The sequence below is a fragment of the Amblyomma mixtum genome, chromosome 3 (genome assembly GCF_055824585.1).
Source record: "Amblyomma mixtum isolate Tamu chromosome 3, ASM5582458v1, whole genome shotgun sequence".
Classification (NCBI taxonomy): Eukaryota; Metazoa; Arthropoda; class Arachnida; order Ixodida; family Ixodidae; genus Amblyomma; species Amblyomma mixtum.
Window position 1 is genome coordinate 255,033,652 of NC_143014.1, and position 21,927 is coordinate 255,055,578.

The following is a 21,927-nucleotide window of genomic DNA, read 5'->3' on the forward strand; positions in this document are numbered from 1 at the left end:
TAATTACAACAAACGACTTACGAGCAGTTACATTGCTGGTTTATTTCGTGCCTCATGTAACCTAAATTTAACTACAGGTAACAGCCATCGTTCTGCTGATGAAACTAAAACAACGTCACGAAGAAATTCGAAAACAAATTATGTATTGGCTGTAGGCAAATACCACGAGGTGCTCCATGTATACCAATGTCGAAATCATCGTTTGAAAGAAGAAAATGCGTAAGGAAAAATTTGGTGTCTATAGTCCTTTATTGAGTTAGATCAGTGCTAACAATTTCCTTAAAACCATACGCAAACATGAAAAGGAGAAGTAATAACTCAAGATTTCACATAAACGTGAATTACAGTGTTTTAGAATTGGCGCTAGTATATTACAGAAGAGTCGATTAGGTTTCTTTCCACATACCATACTTCATTCTATTTTGTCGTCTCAAGTACTGGGTGCCATTCTCCCACTTTCCAGCACAGACAGCTTGGGATGGATAAGCCTACGCGCTAGGCTATCTCATTTTGTCTGAAAAAAAAAAAAGAAGTATGCCGGGTCGAAAAAAAGCGGAGCTGAACCGAGCTCGGAACCGGTTCGGAACGGTTCCTTTGAATCGTTCCGGTTCGGGTTCAGTTCCAAGATGGCGAAAAAAATGTGGGTCCGGTTCGGCTCCGGTTCCGAGTGAAAATTCGGGTTCAGTTCCGGTTTCGGGTTCAGGTTCGGTTCCGGTTCGACACCCTGATAATGGCACATACACACATAGGGGGATTGGTCAAGGTAAAGTGGCATAAATAAGGAAATTTCCAAAGGATTACGACAAAATATAGGAGCCAAACGTGAATTTTGAAAAATGTATCCGTGAAAAACAATAGAAGAATATTTAAAGTTAAATAACAATGAACAATTTGATGAAGAAAAAAGAAAAACTCCAAGACTATTAAAGGAGTTAGCGAATCAACGTACCGGTTGCAATTATGTAATCATGGAGATTCGTACAAATTGAACCCTATGTTATTCCTTTGGCGCTCGCACCGAACGATAATAACACTGGCAGAGATAACGGGAGTCCTAACCTGGAGAGAGGAACCTCCCGGTAACTCTTTCTCTGAAGTGCGAACTTTGGACAGTAGAGAAGGAAACGGTCCAGAGATTCAACTACCCCACATGAGGCACATAGGTTTGTCGGTGACCGCCCACATCTGCATAGGTATAAAATTAAACTGGGGATCCTGCCTCTCAAATGCGTCATTGATACTTCACACTGCCTTGTTTTACACGAACGGACGTTTCGTTTATATGCTAAGTGCTGATAATCAGTGGTATTTAGTAAGGGATCGCGTAACCTGGCTGATATGTGTATTCTTTGTGCTTCGTTTTCTCTGCACGACAACAAAGGGAGGTGCGTGCACAGATAACACGAGGTGCGAGCGCAAGACAGTGAAGATGAAGTGGAATGCAAGGAATGGAAAGAGAGGAACCTAATTCACAAAATACAGCCACTGGTAGACGGCGATGTAGAGTGACTAAGCCTGGAGTGGCAGGCGGACGTTGACGACGACGAAGACCACGCCCTGTTCGCGTCCGCTCGCGGAAATATATCGGTATATCCCTGTGTTTATTTGTTGGAAATATAGCCAAATACATTTTTCACCTAATATTACCTTCATCCAGACTACGAAATCAGAAAGAACGGGCAGTTCATCCACTGGAGAATACATAAAAGTGATTCACTGGATCTTGTTGCGGGGCTAGTTGGCGCTGTGTGTATTGCAGTTAGTGCAAACACTATAGGGGAGAGACAAGTGCCCCTCTTCGATTATACTTCTTCACATCATAAACTTGAAAGGTGGCCAATTCGCACAGCGCCAAAGAATTGCCTGACACTGCTACTCGTGGAAGATGAGTCAATTTTGACGATGCTAGTGGTATACGCATGACTGAAGCGGGATTTCGCGCTCAAGTTAGAGACTCGCAAAGGATTTTCACTGATACCTTCTGTTTTGTTCCCCCGCAAAACGAGTTGTTATACTTTACGCTCCTCTTGCACAACAATTCTGGACAAAAAATTTTTGAGCGGAAATGGTTTATGAACACGATGTTTTATTACAATGAAAGGTTTCACTATAACTATCACTATATCCGCCGGCCAGATTGATAGAGTAAAACATTGTCTGTGGAGGTGTAAGCTGGAATGAATTCGAGTTCCTGATCGTCGGGGTCGGAGAGGAATGTCCGGTGAGAGAGCGCGCGGGCGGCGGCGTCAGCTGCCTCATCACCATCAAGGCCGATGTGAGCAGGAGCCCAAACGATACGCCGGTGAGCGGGGTCCCCGGTGTAGACGCTGTTTTGGAGAATGCGGTAGGCTAAGAACGGTTCACCCAGCCCTGCTCGACGTTCCAACAGGCCCCTCGGGAGTAGGAAATAATTGTTTTTGAAGTCAGATCAGATGCAGCCAACGCAATGGCGACCTCCTCCGCGTGTGTTATGTCACGGGCTCAGAAAGTAAGGCCGTTCACTGTTTTGGATTGGAGGACGACTGCGGCCGTTTACCATCCCCCATGGTGGGGGCCAGAGGCATCCACGTAGAATGCATAGTGGCATTCACGTGCGAATGCATCACGAATACATCACGTGCGATGCGCGTGGTGAAGAAGTCAGGTTACCAAAAGAACGTCTGCAATAAAATTTTTTGTTACCGGAATGCTGTCGAATAAAACAGAAAAGGAGCTCATGCGTCGGCCGGGAATTGAACCCGGGCCACCCGCGTGGCAGGCGAGTATTCTACCACTGAACCACCGACGCCTGGATGCTGCAACGACTTCGCCCTTAAGACTGCCGTCTGCGCAACGCAACTCGCTCAGGCGGTTCTCCACCGACATCCCTGGGACGCATGTGCCTTGTAGAGACCGACGACTTCCTTCTTGAGTAAGCGCCAGGGGCTCCGGTTTTTCCGGCCGCGTTCACTGGAGGGAAGATTCAGGCATTCAAGAGAGCAATCTGGTCAGTCTAGCGGGCTTCGATAGTAGACATGCGTAGCGTAATTGAATGGGTATATTAAAAGTGGCACTGCTGATTACTTAGAATTTCTGGGGCACCAGTAGCTTTTAAGGGTCCTGATTGTTCTGGCGCGTGCTATGCTAACGCTGTGTGAGTGAAGCGCAGTAATAACCCGGAAAGATGTGTGAGATGACACAACAAAAAAATGCTGTCTATCTCGACGTTTAGAGGAGTTGTAAGCATCGAATGTATTGTAGAAACAGCGTAGCGCATCATATAGGACGGGTCAGTGACAGTAGTTGACCCACTGAAGTCTTGGGCCTCCTTCATCAGTCACTTTCCAAGCTTTTTAGACCAAAAGAGGGCGCGCTTGGCTACATTGGACTACAGCCGACATAAGAAAAGTAGGTGATGCCAGATCACTCCATATATCGCAGTTGACTACGCCTATCCGTTCCTAACAACTAGATTTCCACTTATCTGTCCTTGCCAACATTCACGCTGCAGGACGAATGGATGAGCGAAGATGAAGACGACATCCATCTGACAACGCAAAAGGCCGCAATATATACGCACCTGGTGCCATAGGCTGCGGTGATGGCCGAGATACGCCATACTCGGTTTGCCTGCGTTCTTGCAAGTAAATTTACATAATGTTTTGCCTATTCTTACTGTGCATTTTAATATTTCTAATCGTCCTTGTTTATGGCAGTTAATGCATGAGGTGTATTTTGCGGTTCCATTTTTACTGGTTTTCTTTTCTCTTGAGTTCTTGCAGTGTCACTGAAGCAGTTCAACAACGGTTAGATTTCTATTCTTTACCCTCCGGCTAAGTACCGCTCTGTCATGACGTACTGGCCATGACGTACTTAATAGCGTACTTAAAATGGCTCTCTCGCTGTATACAAACGTTTCTTTTATAAGCGGCTCACTGAGAGATTGCCCGCTGAGCTATGGCTGGAAAAAAACGTCCTTATTTTGTCCTTGACAAAATGTCGCCTCTGTGATGTTCCAGAAATCATTGAGCATTCCATTACTTATTGTACAGACCACATACTGCTCTGGGATGTCCTACAGCGGACATTGATAAAAGTGATACCATTTTAAAGCATCCAAACCGACATGACGTGCAAGAACTTGTGTTTAGCCTGATTGGCTCATGATTTTAATCGTCACATAGGGCGATCTAGGTTAAGCTGATCTGACTGTTCGCGCTGCAGATGGAAGTTGATGAAAAAGACGATGTCCACTGAACAGTAACACGCATTGTGATCGGCAGCGGTGATAGCATATCGCTCTTGTGTAGTGGACAGCGGAGCTGATCTCTTCGCGCCGCCGTGGACTCGAAATCCAGCCGCGGCACCGTTTATATTAATTCCGCAGCCACAACCCTTATAAAAATGGATATTGAATTTCTGATATAATTGTGATATCATCCTGATGAGTTATCAGAAATTAATCACAAAAGCAACACCTGTTGTGTTTTTGCATCAGACTGACATCATAAATTCTTGATGAGTTTTAACATTAACTTTTTTGCATCAGATGCACATCATACATTCTTGATGAATTTCAACATCAAGTTTATTTTCATCAGATTGTCATCATAATACCTGATGAACTTTTGCATCAGTCTCACATCACAAATCCTCAAGTTTTGAGCTTCTCTGGAAAAATTCTCAGAATAATTTTTGATGCATTATGGCATAACAGTATGGTCCCCGCACTGTGTCTGAACTCTTGCGCTGTCTAATTTGTGTGTGCTTTTTTTTACACATCTAGGTAAGCCCAATGCATCACAATAAGTGCATATCTTTGGCTAATTCTGACTCCATGGCACATGCAATGGCCGGTGAGGCACCATTTCCACAGGGCCATAGTAATGCCCAAGTGTTGCAAAATGTCTATGCATATTAATGAACCCCAAGTAGCAGATACTGAACTGAAGTTATCCATTCTGGTGTTTTTTAACCCTAACTGCAAACATATACTTTACTGCAAACACATACTTTATCGATGTTTGTAAACCGTACCTCTAAATATTTGCAAATCTGTGTGAAACGGGCACATCCTAGTTCGAGAAAAAAAGGGCATGGCATGGTGCATTTATATACTTTTATTGATGGCAATCAGTGTGTGTAAAAAGAATTTATACATGTAATTAATGTCCTACAGCTAAAGACGCATTTGACAAAAAGGTTTACAAACAAGAGGTACTATGAAAACAAGCGGCATACCATAGCAAAAATTTATGAAATTCTATTACAAGGAAACAACAAAGCACCATACTCCCATTACAAAACTCTACATACACAAACCCACATTGGCATGACCATCTAATGCACAGTGTATCCATGCCATAAATTTTGGGCACCTACATATTAGTTTGATACAAATCTAGCAACATGGTACCCCATGCAGAGAAGATCCTACGAGCAAGATGAGGGTGACGCACTCAAGCATGAAATTATTTTGCTCTCTAAACAATGGTGCATGATCACTTTAGAAAATGATGGCACGATGAATATATGCCAACTTGCATGTTCGAAGCATACAAAAAAAATTGTAAAGCTTTGCAATAGGCTTCATATTGTTTGTCATATGGATCACTAGGCAAGCATTACATTGTATGCCATATACTCTACAAAAATTATTTTGTATCTACTGTGACATCAATAACTTTAATAAAATTTTTATTGCTACCTAATAAATCTGTGTACGCACAAAAATGCTATCATAAGCGCTCTAAACATGAATGATTTCTCTGCAAGTAATTGATAACCATGTTCAATAAGTGTGGAAATCAGGACCACACATATGTAAAGCACAGCAAAGCAATAAAAGCAAATGGAATTGCAGAACACAAATTTACTCTGCAAAAACAGTGTTAACTTTACCCTGTTGAGAGGTTATTACACTAACAAAAATATCCATCAGTGCTATATTAAATTTGGTTGCTACATAACCACTCAATTTCTACACACAAAAACACCATGATAAGCACTGTAAACATGAATGATCTCTCTACATGTAGCTGATAGTAATGTTGAGCAAGGGTGAAAATCAAGACTATACACACATAAAGCACTGCAGCAATAAAAGCAAGTATCCTTGCATAATAAAGTTTGCATTTATAAACTGCATAATACTAATTTCACGCTACTGAGCATGAGTGAGAGCATGGGGTGACACTAGTGCAAAGTTCAATGTGCGCAAAACTAAAACTTGGTCTCCTTCAGTACCAGAAGACACTTTGCGTGAAAGCATGAAACATATGTAAAGCTATAACATAAACATAACACTAAAAGTGCAAGAAACATTACTGCATGTCAAGGCAGTGAAACGTTCATGAAATGAGCTCATGTGTGAAAGCGCATTGAAAAGAACAACCTGAACATTAATTTGACTCTAAAACACACTGTTCAGGAACCGCAGCCAAGACTGTTTTTCCCGAACAGCATAGGAGAATACACTTCCTTATATCCAAGGCACTCACAGTAGCAAACTCATCTCTTTCCTGAACACTTACAAACTGAACAGAGCCACAGTCAGCAATGCAAGATAGAAACACATTGAGAATGCTAAACTTCCTGATTCTAAATTGTACATGGTCATTTTTCATACAACACCGTTGAGCACAGGTTGTCAGGATATCAGTCACACGCCCAAACACGTTTCCATCAGCAAGAACATAGGAATTCTTTCTTTTTGATTTGTCCATTGACTGTACACAATATGTAAAAGTACCAACTGTAGCTTTTTTGTATTTCACAGTGCGCCCTTCACGGCTCCCCTTTCCATAGAGGATTATGCCGCCGCACTGTGAACTAGCCTTGCGTAAGTTGTATCCTTTCAGCAAAGATCTAACAAAATGCCTAAGTTCGCTATTTTTCCAATTCATTGTCTTCGACAAGATCTGTGGAAGGCTTTGCATTATACAGAATTTTTCTACGATCTGTAAATGAGCATATCTTGTGCCGCTAACAAAACGCACGAGTTTCCCATTGACGGATTCAAATGGGTAAGCGGAGAAACCCCAAAGGGGTGCCCACTGCATCACGTGATCCACCACGTGGATAAGGATGTGGGCATTATATGTCATAGCATGAATTCCATACAGTTCTTCATACTCTTGTAAAAAGTCTACCATAGCTTTCTTCACAACCTCAATCTTCTCCATTGGTATGCATGACTGCAAACAAAAGTGCATTATTTTTACGAACTTAACCCAGTTCTTGTAATAAACATTGGGCAAAAACTCCTTCAGGACGACAGGGGAAAAATAGAGCATCCACTCTCTCCACTCAGACGCCTTCCAGAATTTCATGTCAGAAAGGGACCGTGGGAGCCTACTCATCTCCCATATTGGAGTTAGCTGCCTTAGCTTGGCATTAATCTGTGGCAGATAACATCCAATGCTGTATTCCGACCGTCTCTTATGCCCAAACCACATAAATGCTGTGGTTCTGACAAAACCGTTGCACACAGTGTGCATATAATCAACAACAAATGATGAAGGGAAGCTGAAAAATGCCATTAAAAAAAGAATATTAGGGCCTTTCACGCCTTTGTAAGGCTCACCCCTCTTCTGTGCCTCTTCGGCCTGCTTTTCGAAGCGTTCTTTACTTCTTAATTTTGCAGCAGGCTTCTGCATTCGGTACACACGAGTGTGACCTCGACCTTTATCAATAACCTCTCCACACTGCTCACACCAAGCACACCCATGAGCACCATTGAATTGGTGCATATTCATCACCATGCAGCGGGCTACAGTGTCCACACTACATGGCCCAGGATAGACACGACATACCTTGTCCACTCCAGCCGGAGCCGTCCAAGGTATGCCCTCTGAACAAAGCGTATTCATTGTTTGCACAAAGGGCCCAAGAAAGCTGTTCATATTTGGTTTTTTACTTCAGAACGAAAGACCAAAAAGCAGCAATTTCTGAACCCTTAATTTGTATGGCAGCTCATTTATCTGGAGCCGTAACGGCCACACACTGTGTCCTGACGATTCAAACAATGGCACGCCATCAGTATTCCAGGTAACTGACACATCATCATCAGTTATTGGCAAACTGCTGTATCCAGCACTTTGGGTGATGTCACCCACATCATACCGAGGACCTGTGCGGTTCTGTGCAAGCTTGCCGCTCAAGAGCAACTCTCTAATCTGTGACTCAATGTCCACAGTAATGAAGAAGGATCCTGATGCCAGAAGGTCGGCACACTTGTATGCTGAAGAACATTTGTGGCACTTGAAATTTTCTGCTGCGCACGGAAGTACAGCCAGGTACTCGGCGCAATTGCTGCAATACAGATGTGTCGTGCGCTTGCACTCTGACAGAGAGGTGAAATGTTTGAAAAAAAGATACTTAGACCTAGGAAAAATTGCACTCTCTGGCATGTGTGCATCAAGAACTTTGAGGAGGCTGCCTGTTGCTTCTTTTGATGCATGATGTCGCAATATGTGGGCCATCACCATCACAAGGCTTTGGCCCTTTGACAGCTTCGCTCCAAGGTAGAGTGGCTCTTCCTGAAAAAAGTTAGGATAACGGGTGAAAAATGAATACCCTTTAGTCACTTGGTGCACTGCAGCAATAATTTGAACATGCTTGATGTTATAAAGTACAGCAGTGCCAAAGCACCTAACATTTCAACAATAACCTCACCTTAGAACCAAGGTGATTCAAGAGAGCCAATATGGTCAAATCTTGTCCCACAGGCAAATTTACCGACATGTGATAGTAAGTCACAGGTACATATTACATAGTCACTGCACTTTTCCAAACATTTGTTGCAACAATGTCCCAGGGCATTGACACCAGCATTGAAGAATTCTGCATGCAGCCCCTAAAGCCATTCTTTGGTGGCTTGCTGAATTCTGTACTGGGCACCTGCGAAATATGTCAACGACACTGGTGCTATTTTTTCTATTTATGTATGAAATTCTAGCAGATTCAGTATCACATATGTAATTTGTTCTGCTGCTTTCAGAACAGAAATCAATTCTAGGTTAGCTGTACAGGCTATATGATTAGTGGCAATTAACGCTACTGTTAATGCTTTATTCCAGGCCTTTTTTTTAAATTTTTATGGTTTGCCAGCTTCCTTAGTTCCACCATGCCACTTGTTGGCCTCTTTCAGGTGTTGTAAATCATTTTCGGATGCTTCAGCGAACATGATCATGGGACGAGGGGGGGAGGGGGGGGGGGGGGCAAAGCTTGGGGGCTTGCTTTGATTTTCTATCGCACACACTGACCACGGCGCCAAAGGAGACAGAACGCGTGCATCCCGTCGCGGCTTACTGCACACATATCAAACGCGCCTCCGATGCGTACAATTGGTTAGTTGTTTGGGGAGCGGCCAAGACAAAGGCGGTGATTTGCTGGCACAATTCTCGAAGACGGCACATTTAAAAAGCGTCATTTTCTAAATTTTTACTACATACTTCAACGTGACATTCCAACATGAGACACATGAAGTCCTGCAGGCTTCACGAAAAAGCGAAAACTGGACGCGCAAGGCTTACTTCTAGAATTCAAGTGCAGCAAGACAGCTGCTCGCAACTGAACTACCGCGAGGCTTACCATTTCGTTCCTTGCTTCGGAAGCGTCCTCATTCTCGGGGTTGCAGCCGTCGTCGTCGCTCGATGACGAGCTGTCCGAGATGTCAACCAGGCTTTCGTCTGCAGTGTGCAAGCGCTCATTGTCCGAGGTCACGGCCAAGTCGTCACTATCACTAGGTTCTTCTGTTGTCACGGAAGCAGACAACAAACTTCTGTCATCACTTCTGCTGGACAGTGGAGCCAACGGCGAGTCACTGTCGCTGTCCGATTCGTTGGAACTGCTTCCTATTTCGCAAGCAGTACGCTCGGCTCTATCATCTCGTAATTTATGCCTGTGTCTCGTACGAGTTGGCACCTCACATGCGGCATCAAAAAGATACTGCTTATACTTTTTCCTCTTCGGCATTTCTACACGTACCTATAAAAATAAATGGCTGATTCACAAGGACACACTGTGGTCCCTGTACTGTGGTTACAGAGAGCACAGCAAAGAAATACCCGCATGCAAGTGGAAGAAGTCCAATTATAGTAGAGGGGACGGCTGATGGGAAGAATGAAAGGGGAAGTAGCATTGGGGGTAGGGTTATATATAGGCGGTAGGGAGGGCGATGGAGTGAGAACCCTTTTTTAAATAGGGCTGGTAGAGTCACTCGATAAACTTGTATAGTGGTTGTCACCGCCACACGTACGACCGCGGCCGCAAGAGGCAGCACGTTTGTTCTATACCGGCATTCCTACCGCAGTCGGCCACTTCCAGCCTTTCGCCATTTAGTCACCTAGCAGTTAGCATTTAGTAGATTTTCGGACTGCGCACTATTAAAAAAATTGTTGCTGCCCACGGAGGCTTCCGCGTCGTCTGCTCGACGCACACGCCTCGCCGTCGCCTCACCGAAGCGCTCTTTTATTTTCGTTTACACGCGCTCGGCGTAGAGTGGGTATGATAGCACGTCTCATGATACATTATTCCGCTGTGTAAATGCAATGAGCAATTCCAGCAAGCCTGAGAAATGTCGCGAAGTTCCCGTAAGCCACTGCTGTATTCTTACGGCCATGCAGTCGAATTCAACCCCCTGGAAAAACTGCCAAGCAGCTGCTAGAAGCAGCGACAGTAGCTATCAAATGAAGCCTCAATACAGAGGAATGCAAGCCAAGATTAAATAAGATATACTGTTAAAAAGAAAGAGTTGTTCGAGCAGGCAAGGCGCAAACTTCATCACGTGCAAGAGTGCTGTGGTGCTGTATCGAAACTAAACGTGATCCAGTCCGAGTCGAAAAAGCGTGGGTTGTGCCCTGGCCAGCGGCTACTGTTCTGTTCAATGTTTATTTATTCTTCACAAAAACTCAGAAATTAAAATAAAATACTAAAAACGCAAATAAAGTACATTGTTTGAAATGAAATGTAAAAGTTGCGGTGTTCGTCTTACGATGAATCGCAAGTACGTATCATAGCCAAAGCCTGTTAGCACGTGTTAGCACGGTTCGGGCGGGACGCGTTGCTTATTCCGCTTCTTTTTCTTCTCTTCACCTCTTGTGTTCCTCTTCTGTCTCTTCTGTTCCTCTTCTGCCATGTCGCACATACTTATTAAGTGGACAACTGAGGAATCATGGGACGTTTATCCCGTGCGTTCGATAGTGGATGTCAGTCTCGGCTTCCGCCTTATGAGCGAAGAGAACGCTATTGAAGAGCTTCGTGGCACACATGTCAGCGTCAACTGGAAAGCTGGGGAGCCACCAGCTACAGCAGAGCTGCTCGATTTCGGTAAGCGCAAGCGTTTGCAACCGTTATTGCTAGGCACCGCGAATGCTCTGGATTTATTTCTTCTGGTAAAATAACGCAGGCACGCTGAAAGTGATGGAATGGCGACGTTCGCGGGCCGTGAAAAGTGCCGGCGCCTCTAACAGCCGTGGCAGTGAAGGTGAAGAGCCGCCTTCAAAAAAACCGAAGGTAAATCTACCCATTATTGTCGACGTTTAGTAGTAACCCTTTCTGCTTTCTTTTTCTGTATTGCAAGGGGCCACATAACGTCAGCACATCGTAATCATTGCTGTGATCTATAGTCTATTGCTACAGATTGTAACGCATAAAGATTGTTAGCTGCGAGATAGATTTAAGAGCATTAGAATTCTTTGCCGTTGCTAGCCGATTTTGTGCCTGCTTTTATTTTTCAAACGCACACGTTTTCATGTAAACAGTACCTATTTTTATGATAGCGTAGGTTGACTACCAAGCGTCAAGACGGCGAAATTTTATTTTCTTACAAGAGATTAGGGAGAATGGTTTAGATGTCTTCGTTAACTGTTTATAAAAAAATACCGGCCTCGTATCAGCATGCCATCTTAAATTTGTAATTACGAAATTGTGAATAAGGAATAAAAGGCATATTTCCTGGTGTGAAATTATTAATTTTTATTTTTCAAAGTATTGAGACATTTAACAAGAGAAACTCTTTATTTAGCAACTGTGTTTGTTTTCAAGCAACATAATATAGAAGGAAGAGAATTTCTTTACTTTAGTGGAGTAACACATGTCAACATTGCCTGGAAGCCCCCTAATGTAGGTTGTGCCTTAGGTCACTTGATATGAGGTATATGTGCATGCTGTAAGCTACAGATGCATTGCAATCAAGTAACTGTACACAGCTGTGTTATCACATGAGTGATGTGAAGCAAGAAGCATGAAAAGGCTGTGTGCAAGCAGGTATACTACTTGATTAGACATTGTCATCCATGACGCGTGAAACAAGATGTGGTCCTTCATCACCCTGTTTTTATGTCTTGTAATTATGCAATGAAACATGCAGGCATGCAAATTTTGTGTTGCTTTCATTTTGACCACAAATCGCAGCAATCACACTAGCCAAACTTGCTTTGGGAGAGAAGCTCCAAGTGCTATTTGTGGTAATGGGGTTATAAAATTTATGGTTTATACAGTTTCATGTCCCGTGCGACTCAGGCTACAAGGGACATCATAGTGCAGGGCTCCGCATAATTTCGACCCCCTGGGGCTCTTTAACATGCACTGACATTGCACAGTACACAGGCCTCTACCATTTCTCCTCTATTGAAATGTGATCGCCGCAGCCGGGATCGAACCCGTGCCTTTTGAGTCAGCAGCCAAGCACCATAACCAGTGATCCACGATGGCGGCTGGTTTTAAAATTTTCTGCAAGTCAGGAGTAATGGAAAATAGACATCTAATTTTAGTTGCTTGTTTTCTTTTTTAGAATGAATACGTTAGACACTAGGATGCATGTTTCACCATGTGGCATTCTTTTGCTACCTCTGAGTAATTTATAATTGAATTTCTTCTTGATGCTGTTTCGGTTTGATCAGCGGAATGATGGCCGTGATGTGTTGGGAGTGTTATAGGTTATTTGAGGCACAAAACAACTGCAGTATAATTGTTGATTCTTAGTTCTGTTTCAACACGTAGGCCAACCTGCTTCAAAAGCTGGAATAAGAAGCGACATATCAGCAGTAATGTTTCAGTTTTTCCATGCCTCACATCACCTAAACACTCCTAAGCGTTACAGCCACCGTTTCATTGATGAAACCGAAGCAGCATCAAGAAGTAATTTAATATTATAAAATTTAGTGGTCATAGGCAAACACCATGTGAAACACCATGTGCATTCTAATGTGAAAAGCATCATTTGAAAGAAGAAAACACGCAGCTGAAATAAGGTGTCTGTGGTCCTTTAGCAGTGTTGCCAAAGCTGACTCCAGCCTCTATGAAGTATGTGGTTTGGTGGGCACTGTCTAAGGCTGCTTGGCCGCCACGGTGGCTCATTGGTTACGGCGCTCGGCTGCTGATCCGAAAGAAGTGGGTTTGATGTGGGCCATGGCGGCCAAATTTTGGTGGTGGCAAATTTCTAGAGACCTCTTCACTGTGCGATGTCAACGCATGTTAACCCCAGGTGGTTGAAATTTCCGGAGCCCTTCACTATGGTGTCCCTCATATCCCGAATTGCTTTGGGACGCTAAACCCCCATAAACCCACAAGGCTGTTCAAACTAGTCTGTAAATAAGCTAGGTGACAAAACTTGCCAGCACATTCAGTTTTTATTGCATAAGCAATACTGCGACAGGTTTCGAGCCGTCGTAGCTCCCGTCGTTGACCTTGTACAGCTTTGCTTCAGCCAATTACGCAATTTACCCGGTTTAACAAGAGTGAAACCACTGCCAATTTTTTTATAATTTCTTCTGTGTAACATGGGGGTTGCCTGAGGAGAGCAATACATTTGTAAAGTGCAGAGCCCCATGACTATGGTGAAATGGGGGTAGAAAAACTTGATGACTAAGCTGAGCAGGATAGTAAGTTTCGAGTAGTTGGTAAGGTTGGTAGCAGCATTGAGGTGTTTGTGATGGCAGTACTCCTGTCCACTGCACCTTTTCCTTACACAAGTCATGTGCTCTAGCATATTTGTAGCCCAGGTAAAGACGTGGAGGCTGTGCTTGGGCAGACCAGTAAAATCAAAACAAAAAAAACTATGGCACTGTGTTGCTTCTGGCATCAAAACATTTTTTGATGCCCGACGCTGGTTGTGCCATACCAAACCTTAATTCATTTACTGTGGTAGTCCAGCCTGCTGTGCATTATGCATGAGAATTACAAGATGGAAGCTAATGTTCTCTTATCAGCCATTATTGCTTATGCTGATGGAAGAGGTCAATCACCATACAAACAGCATTGTAGTGGGTCATTCAGTACTGCGGCTTCATGCGTAGCAGTAATTATAGAGACAATTGTGGTTGCCGTGAATCAACTAAGACAATTCATCCTACATCAAAATTCTTCTGATCACAACTGTGTAACATATTCACCAATCTACATACAAACGCAAGGGACCGGGGCCAGTTGGATCCTTTCAACATTAGCCTCTGCTGTACCCATGGCATAGTCACTTCGAAACAATTGCCAAGCTTTCCAGCACTACAAATAGAAAAGTTAAGATGAGTGGGCAATTACACCCTGAAAAGCACAACTGATTACACTTGAAAACGGGAACATTACACTGCCATCGGTTCCTATAAAGCCTAGACCGCACGTGTGTGTCTAACAAAAGAGAAAGCTAAATATTCACGCCCACAGCACATGCCGTCCACTTAATCTTGGCAGCATTAAGTTGCAAATGATATTGGGCAAAGGCGCCATTCAGGAAAACAACTCCGAGGATATCCACTGTAGTATTATGAACTCGGTCGTAGGCGCCTTTTCCACCATGTACACCGCAATAAGAGTGATCGCTATTCAGAAAGCTTCGATAAAGCAGTACAGGTGGGCATGGTTAGCTATTGGAGTAACTAATTTTTTTAATCTCCCGTCCAGTTTTTTAATCTCTGAGGCAGAAAACAATAAAAATTCATTTGGGAATGCGGTCTACTTCACGCCAAAGGGCGAGCGTTGGGAGTGTCTGCTGTCTGCCCCCGGCCTAGGTGCCATCACCGTCAGCGCCTGGGATTAGTCAAAAGGAACGCTGGCATAGGAGGAGGAGGGAGGAGATGCCGTTACTTTTAGTTCATTGAGGTGCTTTATGCATGTGTACTTTTCACAGCCTCTTTGAAAAAACTTAAGCTGTCCCATGGCTTAATCACGCAGCACACTATTCATGCAATCACACAGTATTGGCACAGTATTCGGCATGAATACGTGACATGACCCACTGGTGACCCACACTGCAGTTATAAAACACTAATTAACCCCAAGGCATTGTAACAAACTATTTTTGGACAGTTGTGCTTGTGCGACACATTGTGTCTTCCATTGCGTTTTACTGCCTTAAAGACCCCATCTTTTTCTGATATCCTAACTAATTATCCCATCTGTTGCTTTCCTTTTTACGCCCCCTCTTCCTTTTCGCTAATTCAGGGTAGCCATCTGGTCTGTGCTTCTGCTTAACCTCCTTGCCTTTTCGTTTCGTCTCTCTCTCTCTCTATATATATATATATATAAATATATATATATATATATATATATATATATATATAATTTACTGCTCACAGTCCAGTGCGTTCTATATATGCTTCTTTTGGACTTGCACAATGTCCTGCTTAAACAGTCATGTTTATAGCTTGTTAATAGTTTTTACGGTATGATTTTTTTTCTTGTCCATTCCTAGCAGCTGTAACTGCATATGCATGCTTCGCATATAATGGTGCAGCTTGAAATTGTAGGTAGTTAATATTCCTTATGGTAAGATACCACTTTGGTTATTAGCTGCAGCTCTGTTTGAACATTCATTAGCGAGTTTGTTCATTAATAGGCGGACCCTTAACCGGTATGGTCCCCCTATTCTGAAGCACCCTGGTGACTCGGGAGTTCAGCTGGTTGTGTAAGCATGACAAGACAGAAAATAACAACTGCATTGCAGTGGATGCTAGCTGCCACTACTATCAACAGTGGTAATTCAACTGGTGCTTGATGGTGTGTCGTCTCTCTTTAGAATGGAACAGAATGCTCCTGCGACGCCCACAAAAAGGTGGAGCAGTTGCAGCAGCAAGTAAAAGAGCTGCAAGAGCGCCTGCAGGTGGCGGAGAACAACTACGGTAAGTTGCTCTTTGAAGTAAAAGACACTTTCGCTTGTTGCATTAGTGCACAAAAAAAGGCACTGTATACAATGCATGCTAATGCACTTATTTGCAAGTACTGCCATGAGAGCGCAGGACAAAAACAGCTTAGCTTTGCTCCTGATTTTGTGATATAATAATGTTTTCTCCAGTTATAAAAGTCGATAGCTGACTTCTTTGTTTGTGCTTGCTGTGTGTTTTTAAATGTTTGTTTCCTTCTGTGTTCAGATTCCTTCAAGATGGTGAAGGGTCTGAGGAAAATCACCCGCCGCCTCGAGTCTTCGCCAGCTGCCGCTACCGCTGAAGCCGAGATGGTAAATGCTTTTTCTTTTTCTTTTGGTGCTCATGATGCCAGAAATATGGCTGTGACCTAAGACTGAATTCTAGGCTAAAAACCAAATAAATAAATAAGTAGTATTTTGAGATCTGCAACACCCATTCTATTGCAGTACATGAGGCCACTGCTTTGCAGCTGCACAAAATCCTTTGGTATAACTCAGTATATTGACACAGAAAACTACAGCAAGCAGCTTCAAGTACTACATTATTGTGCCTCACACACAGCAATTATGTGATTATAAAAGTGCTGATACAGCAGTGCTGGCAAGTGATTAACCAAAGCTACAAAAACTACAAAATAGTGTGTTACTCTTCATTCAGTTGAATGATAATATTATTACAAGCTGGGGTTTATTTACATTCTCTCTGCTAGCTCGAGTTCTTGTATCCAGCCACATGTTGAAGGCTATGGCTGCCACTCTCAGAGGGGAGCAAATCGTTACCTACGGATAGAGTCATGCCCTGTTTTTAGAACTACCATTTATGTGGGGGATTAGAGTTATGGACAGTTTTACAGGCTCCCAAATATTTTTTAATGCATTTACGCTTTCTTTATATGCAAACTAGCTGTCTTGACAATGGAGAGGGCGAACTTACATGGAGCCGGGCTCCATTGGGGTCCATGTATGTCTCTTGTGTTAATTTGGACAACGATAAGAACGTAACTTTGACCTTCCCTGTGTTATGAACGCTCTAAAGCATTGTGAAAGTGTAAATGCCTGAGTGAAGGCACGATTTTTGCTTTTTCATGTTTTCCGAGGTGCCCAGTCAGCATCTCTTCCCTTTGTCATATCGCATGAAGTAATGTGAAGATAACTCTCTAGGAACTTGTGCTCTGCTGCATTAAACAGCTGTCAGCCCACCTAGTACACATATGTACTAGCGATTCATGGTATGTGAACAGTCATAGCAGATGTGCCATCGCACAGTGCGATGCCATCACTTGTCTAATGGACCACTAGATGCTTCAGACTGCACCGCATTATTTAAAAGGAAAATGGCTACCAGAATAATGCCCCAGATTGTCTAATTTCAACTTCACTGCCCACGACTATGCACAGAAGCAGACCTTAATTAGCTTTCTTTTTCAGAATTTTTTCTTCACAGGACATTATTACGCATGACTTGCTTTACAAACAATATGTCTCAGGAACCAATATGTCCATATTAACGAGGCATGGCTCTATTGCCTTGTCTGATATACAGTCATGCCCTTTTAATATGGATGAATCGAAATGTGGACAATCTTTATGAGGACCAATCTGTTCTAACATATTTGCGCCTCGTTAATATGGAACTACTTTCTGGATAATGGGCACGACGAAAATTCACAGAACTGATTGGGTCCCATGTATGCACGCTGTGTCGTATGCACAATGAGCAAAACAAAAGCTAGCTTGACTATAAAACTGAATGGTTCTTTCCTGTCCAGTGTTTCGTGCACAGAGCACCAGTAGAAGCCTGTTAATGCAGTGGTAAAATGTGCAAGCTTGGACAGGTTTGTACACCAGTTGACTGACAGATGGCGTACATAGACATTTTGGTATGACAAGCTGTGTTGTTCAGCCTCCCCCTTGCTTCGCTTTTTTTTTTGCAATGGGAACTGCACAAAAAAATTCTGTTGTGTTGTCGCACATACAGTCAGCTTCTGGAGAGGGCGCTAAAATACGAGTTTGAGAGCATTTTCTCTAGCTAAAAATTTTATCACACAGTGTTCCGGCCATGCAAGTGAATATCTTTTCTTGTCAAAACTTTTATTCTCAAAAGCGCAGGGCAAAATTTTCTGAGTATAAGCTTAGGGGCGTCATTTTTCAAAGCTGAAGAGCAGTGCCTCTACTAGACATGTAGCATCCTGCTAAATAATTTACCGATTTTTAAGGCACAGTAGTTGTTTTTATGGATTTGGTATGAGAGATGGGACTATCAGCCATCTTAACAGTAGGCACATTCTCATGAGATTGCATTTTAGAAGTATACTTATGTAGAAATAAAAACTACTTGTTGGCTGTGCAGCTGTTCATCTTTAATTTTCTCTTCCCCCACTTTTAAATCGCAGCTTACACACTATTTGCCTCGTGGCTATCATATAGGTTGGAAGGAACCATAAGGTCATCCCAGGTTTCTTATCTCGATTTCTTTATTGTGCAGGTGAACATCGGCAGTGGAGTGATGGTGGAGAAGGCCACCCTGCAAAGACTTCACTCGCACTGTCGTGGTGCCCCGACGAAATTCGCGAGGGCACTGATGCGTGTGTTATTCACAAAGGATGAGATGGAGGGCAAGTCCCTGTATGGCAAAGGATGCAATGTTAATAAGGGCGCCCCACCCAAAGAGGCACTGGACCCAGTGCGTGTCGATGCCCTCATTTGTAAGTACTGCCCTGAGAGCTCAGCACAAAGCCAGCATCGATTTGTTCCTGATTTGTTTACATGCAGCCGCACTAGGATCGCATGGTGAAGGTTTTTAAGTGTTTTCAGTGTGTTCCAGCAAGTTTAAATTGAAATAGCTGTGGAACGCATTAAGCTGGTTAGACACTGTGGGGTACAGTCATGCTCAGTATGACTTGGAACGCTTGAGCGTGTGGCCGGAATGCTTCCTGGATGCATGGTGAGGTCAGCATGCAGAGCGCTTGAATCCTGCTGCTTGAAGCAGCATGATTCTTCTATTGTGATAATCAGCTCCTGCCCCTGCATCATCTAAATACTCTTCTTGTTCCTTTCGGGCAACCCCAGCATCGTCTAAATACTTTGTGTTCCTTTCGGGCAGTGCTGTGCATTGAAGCATTGCGGCCACACGCTCTCACATTGCGAGTCATATTGAGTGTGATAGTACATATAAAATGTTTTAGGAATGCTTGCAATCAAAACAAGAAACGAACACAAAGAAAAAGAACACAAGGCAAGAGAGACGTGCACTGACTACCAGCTGATTTTATTGCACAGAATTCCCAATGGAATAGCATGATCAATGTATCACTTTTTTATGTACCGTATATTGCCGCGCAAAAGTCGACGTTTTTTCTTTAAATGTCCTTCCAAAGTTGGGGGGTCGACTTATAATCGGAGTCTTAAAGCCGGCCTATATGCGGGGTCAAAAGTAATTTCGTCTGAGTCACGGATAATATCACGCCCCGTGCGCTCGCAATTCCATAATACTTGTCAGACACGGTGCGAAAATGGATTTGCTTAAAAAAATTTTGAATGTAATTGAGATATGCACCAAAGGTTTGTTTTAATACGATGGCAACTTGTTATCGACAAACCGTGGGCATTCCACGGAAAAACAGCCAAAGCTGGGCGCGCTGGCAATGTTTAATACAAATGGGTGGCTACAAATCCAATCCAATCCAAAAGTAGACCACACGTGACCAGTCACATGAGCCGAGAAGCATTTTCGCGTGTTGTTGTGTGCCTTTCGCCATTTCTGCACGTCATTTTCCACGAGCAGCATCTCGGCGCCGCTTCCGACGACCAGCAGGAGCAGTGGCTCATAAGATGATGATCGCGGCTGTGTCCTCACAAGCGACGACGAGTCAGAGATGTCTTGTGAACGAATAGATGTTTCTTTATGACTCGGCTTTCTGAAAAACTTTTTGGGCGAGCTAGGACCGCAGGGTGTGGCAGCGCCAACCTAAATTCAGAGCCTAACTTTTTCTTTGCACAAAGGGGGTGGTGAGTTGGGGGGTCAACTTATCACCAGAGTTGACTTATAATCAACAATATATGGTAGTCACTGAGATGCAAAGAATGCATCCAGGAATTAATCGGAGCCCTTGGCAACCACAAAGAAAAAGAGCAGGAAAGCGAAGGAACGTAACCAGCTATCCGACATCAAAAAGCAGATGGACTAGAGAGCCATGACGCAACAAATAACATGAATGTGATGCAAGTTGTATTGGAAGATGTGTCAGTAAGGCCGTAGCAAAAGCACAGCAAAAGTATAAGTGGCTTAATTTACTGACACATTTTGCAGTCCTCCCTGTTTCACATACTGTCCCATTACTGATTGTGTGCATCTGTATGTGATTGCCAAGGGTTTCGATGGGCTCCTTAGTGTATTTCTTCTGCGTGTGTCAGTGAATGCTTGAAAAGAAAGAAGTGAAATGTTTAGCATGTGCTTCGTTTTTTGCATCTCATTTTTTCCATTCTAGCGTTGGATCAGCTTGCCCAATCCACTTTTCAGCTTAAACGTATCAACTAGGCAGCAGTTTTTTTTTTCTACCGTCTTTGCACAATAAGTGATTGAATGAGTTACGAAAAATCATGTTCTATTGATGAAATATCCATATAAAGGTGCTTTTATAGCTTCATACCGCGTGCGCCCTTGTGTGTTGTTCTGGCTTATATACATCAAGCGTTCTGGCAAATGCGTCCAAAAATTTCTAAAAATAGGGTGGTCGAAGTAGAAAGGCAATTTTTTCATGAATGTTGTCAGTAACAGATGAAGGTAGTTATTTTGGAAGCAATGCTAATTAGGTAGCTAGTTAAATTTGATAATTACCTTTTTGACACACCAGTGGTTAGAGCAAGAGATGTGAAGTTTCAAGAAATTTTGCACCTTTAAATTGTGCCTTCACAATCACAGTATTACTGAATGTTGAACATGGTGCATGCGCAGGTCATGGTCAAAGTTCTGCATTGTCGTCAGTATGTACCCATTATGTCATTTTAATTTTTTCTATTTCAGCATACGTCTGCGGCAAATTTGATACTACTGTGGTCCAGGTGAAGAATTCGCTCTCGTCTATGATTTCGCGTGAATTAAAGTAAGAAACCAGATTTCTTGTTTGTCAAGTGTTGGTGGCTAGTGTCATTTCATTTCTGGATGCACTTTGCCACTGTATTATACATTAAGTGCATCAATCAGAATCACAACTAAACAATGAGCATCACATCTTAATCAGAAAATCAGTTGCCAGTCTTCATCACAAAAGACGCAGAAATGTATCATGAACTCAAAGTAAATGCACCACAAATACATCAGAATCTCAACAGGAGAAAAAGCATCTCGTCTTAATCAGAAAATCGGTGGCCAATTTTCATCACCAATACATCACAAACTCAACACAAAAGTAATCAGAAATTCGTGATGAGTGTGATATCAAATGTCGTTGACTTTTAATCAGAAACTCATCACCCATTTTTGTAAGGGAAGTTCAGGGACGCCACAAGATTTATTGTTGAGTTTTACTTCGTCAAGTATTACAGTCGCACTGAAATAGAATTGGCTACTTATATTGTACGATACCTTAATAAATTGCAGTCTATTGATAAAGCACTACATATGTTTCCTTATTGCACTGCATACCGCATGGAAAACTGCTATGATGGACAGCATTCTGAATTTCTTGTGTGAGTAAAATCTGATTTAGGCCGATTTATTGTTCATCTCACTGAGGTCTCTGCCCAGAGAGGAGTCAATCCGGAGGGGGTGGTCCCTATTGATAATAATATTAATATGTGATGAAGTG

At 43.0% G+C, this 21,927-nt stretch overlaps 3 protein-coding genes and 1 non-coding gene across 5 annotated transcripts; 1 reads left to right on the forward strand and 3 right to left on the reverse strand.

Annotated features, from left to right (window-relative positions):
• Positions 1-2,717: 2,717 nt before the first annotated feature.
• Positions 2,718-2,788, reverse strand: TRNAG-GCC (transfer RNA glycine (anticodon GCC)). Its single transcript has one exon. It is a non-coding gene; the product is annotated as a tRNA-Gly (tRNA).
• A 2,903-nt stretch (positions 2,789-5,691) lies between these two features.
• LOC149354422 (uncharacterized) lies at positions 5,692-7,883 on the reverse strand. The gene has a single exon (XM_089583316.1). It carries the CDS (start codon positions 7,881-7,883, stop codon positions 6,381-6,383), a length of 1,503 nt encoding a protein of 500 aa, XP_089439442.1. The 3' UTR covers positions 5,692-6,380.
• Positions 7,884-7,953: 70 nt separating this feature from the next.
• On the reverse strand, positions 7,954-10,632 carry LOC149354423 (uncharacterized). The gene is made up of 4 exons (XM_089575982.1): positions 9,574-10,632; positions 8,381-8,519; positions 8,078-8,323; positions 7,954-7,961 (listed from the first exon to the last, which is right to left on the reverse strand). Exons 1-4 carry the CDS (start codon positions 9,955-9,957, stop codon positions 7,954-7,956), a joined length of 777 nt encoding a protein of 258 aa, XP_089432108.1. The 5' UTR covers positions 9,958-10,632.
• A 42-nt stretch (positions 10,633-10,674) lies between these two features.
• LOC149354424 (uncharacterized) lies at positions 10,675-21,235 on the forward strand. 2 transcript variants are annotated; one of them, XM_089583318.1, is made up of 6 exons: positions 10,675-11,310; positions 11,390-11,496; positions 15,995-16,097; positions 16,347-16,432; positions 18,606-18,825; positions 21,144-21,235. In XM_089583318.1, the coding sequence occupies exons 1-6, from the start codon at positions 11,118-11,120 to the stop codon at positions 21,224-21,226; spliced, it is 792 nt and encodes a 263-aa protein (XP_089439444.1). In that variant the 5' UTR covers positions 10,675-11,117; the 3' UTR covers positions 21,227-21,235. The 2 variants fall into 2 exon arrangements, with proteins under 2 accessions (XP_089439444.1, XP_089439443.1); XM_089583317.1 differs by lacking the exon at positions 21,144-21,235 and having other exon boundaries at positions 18,606-19,578.
• The last annotated feature ends 692 nt before the right edge of the window (positions 21,236-21,927 follow it).

Bases quoted from the DNA above. Each gene is read 5' to 3' on its own strand.
- LOC149354422 (XM_089583316.1), bottom strand. From the start codon at position 7,883: ATGAACAGCTTTCTTGGGCCCTTTGTGCAAACAATGAATACGCTTTGT.
- LOC149354424 (XM_089583317.1), top strand. From the start codon at position 11,118: ATGTCGCACATACTTATTAAGTGGACAACTGAGGAATCATGGGACGTT. The intron at 11,497-15,994 runs GTAAATCTACCC...GTCTCTCTTTAG, and splicing joins CGCCTTCAAAAAAACCGAAG to AATGGAACAGAATGCTCCTG. The intron at 16,433-18,605 runs GTAAATGCTTTT...TTTATTGTGCAG, and splicing joins CTACCGCTGAAGCCGAGATG to GTGAACATCGGCAGTGGAGT.
- LOC149354423 (XM_089575982.1), bottom strand. From the start codon at position 9,957: ATGCCGAAGAGGAAAAAGTATAAGCAGTATCTTTTTGATGCCGCATGT. The intron at 8,520-9,573 runs GTAAGCCTCGCG...AACTTTTTTCAG, and splicing joins CCGAAGCAAGGAACGAAATG to GAAGAGCCACTCTACCTTGG. The intron at 8,324-8,380 runs GTGCAATTTTTC...CCTCTCTGTCAG, and splicing joins TGATGCACACATGCCAGAGA to AGTGCAAGCGCACGACACAT.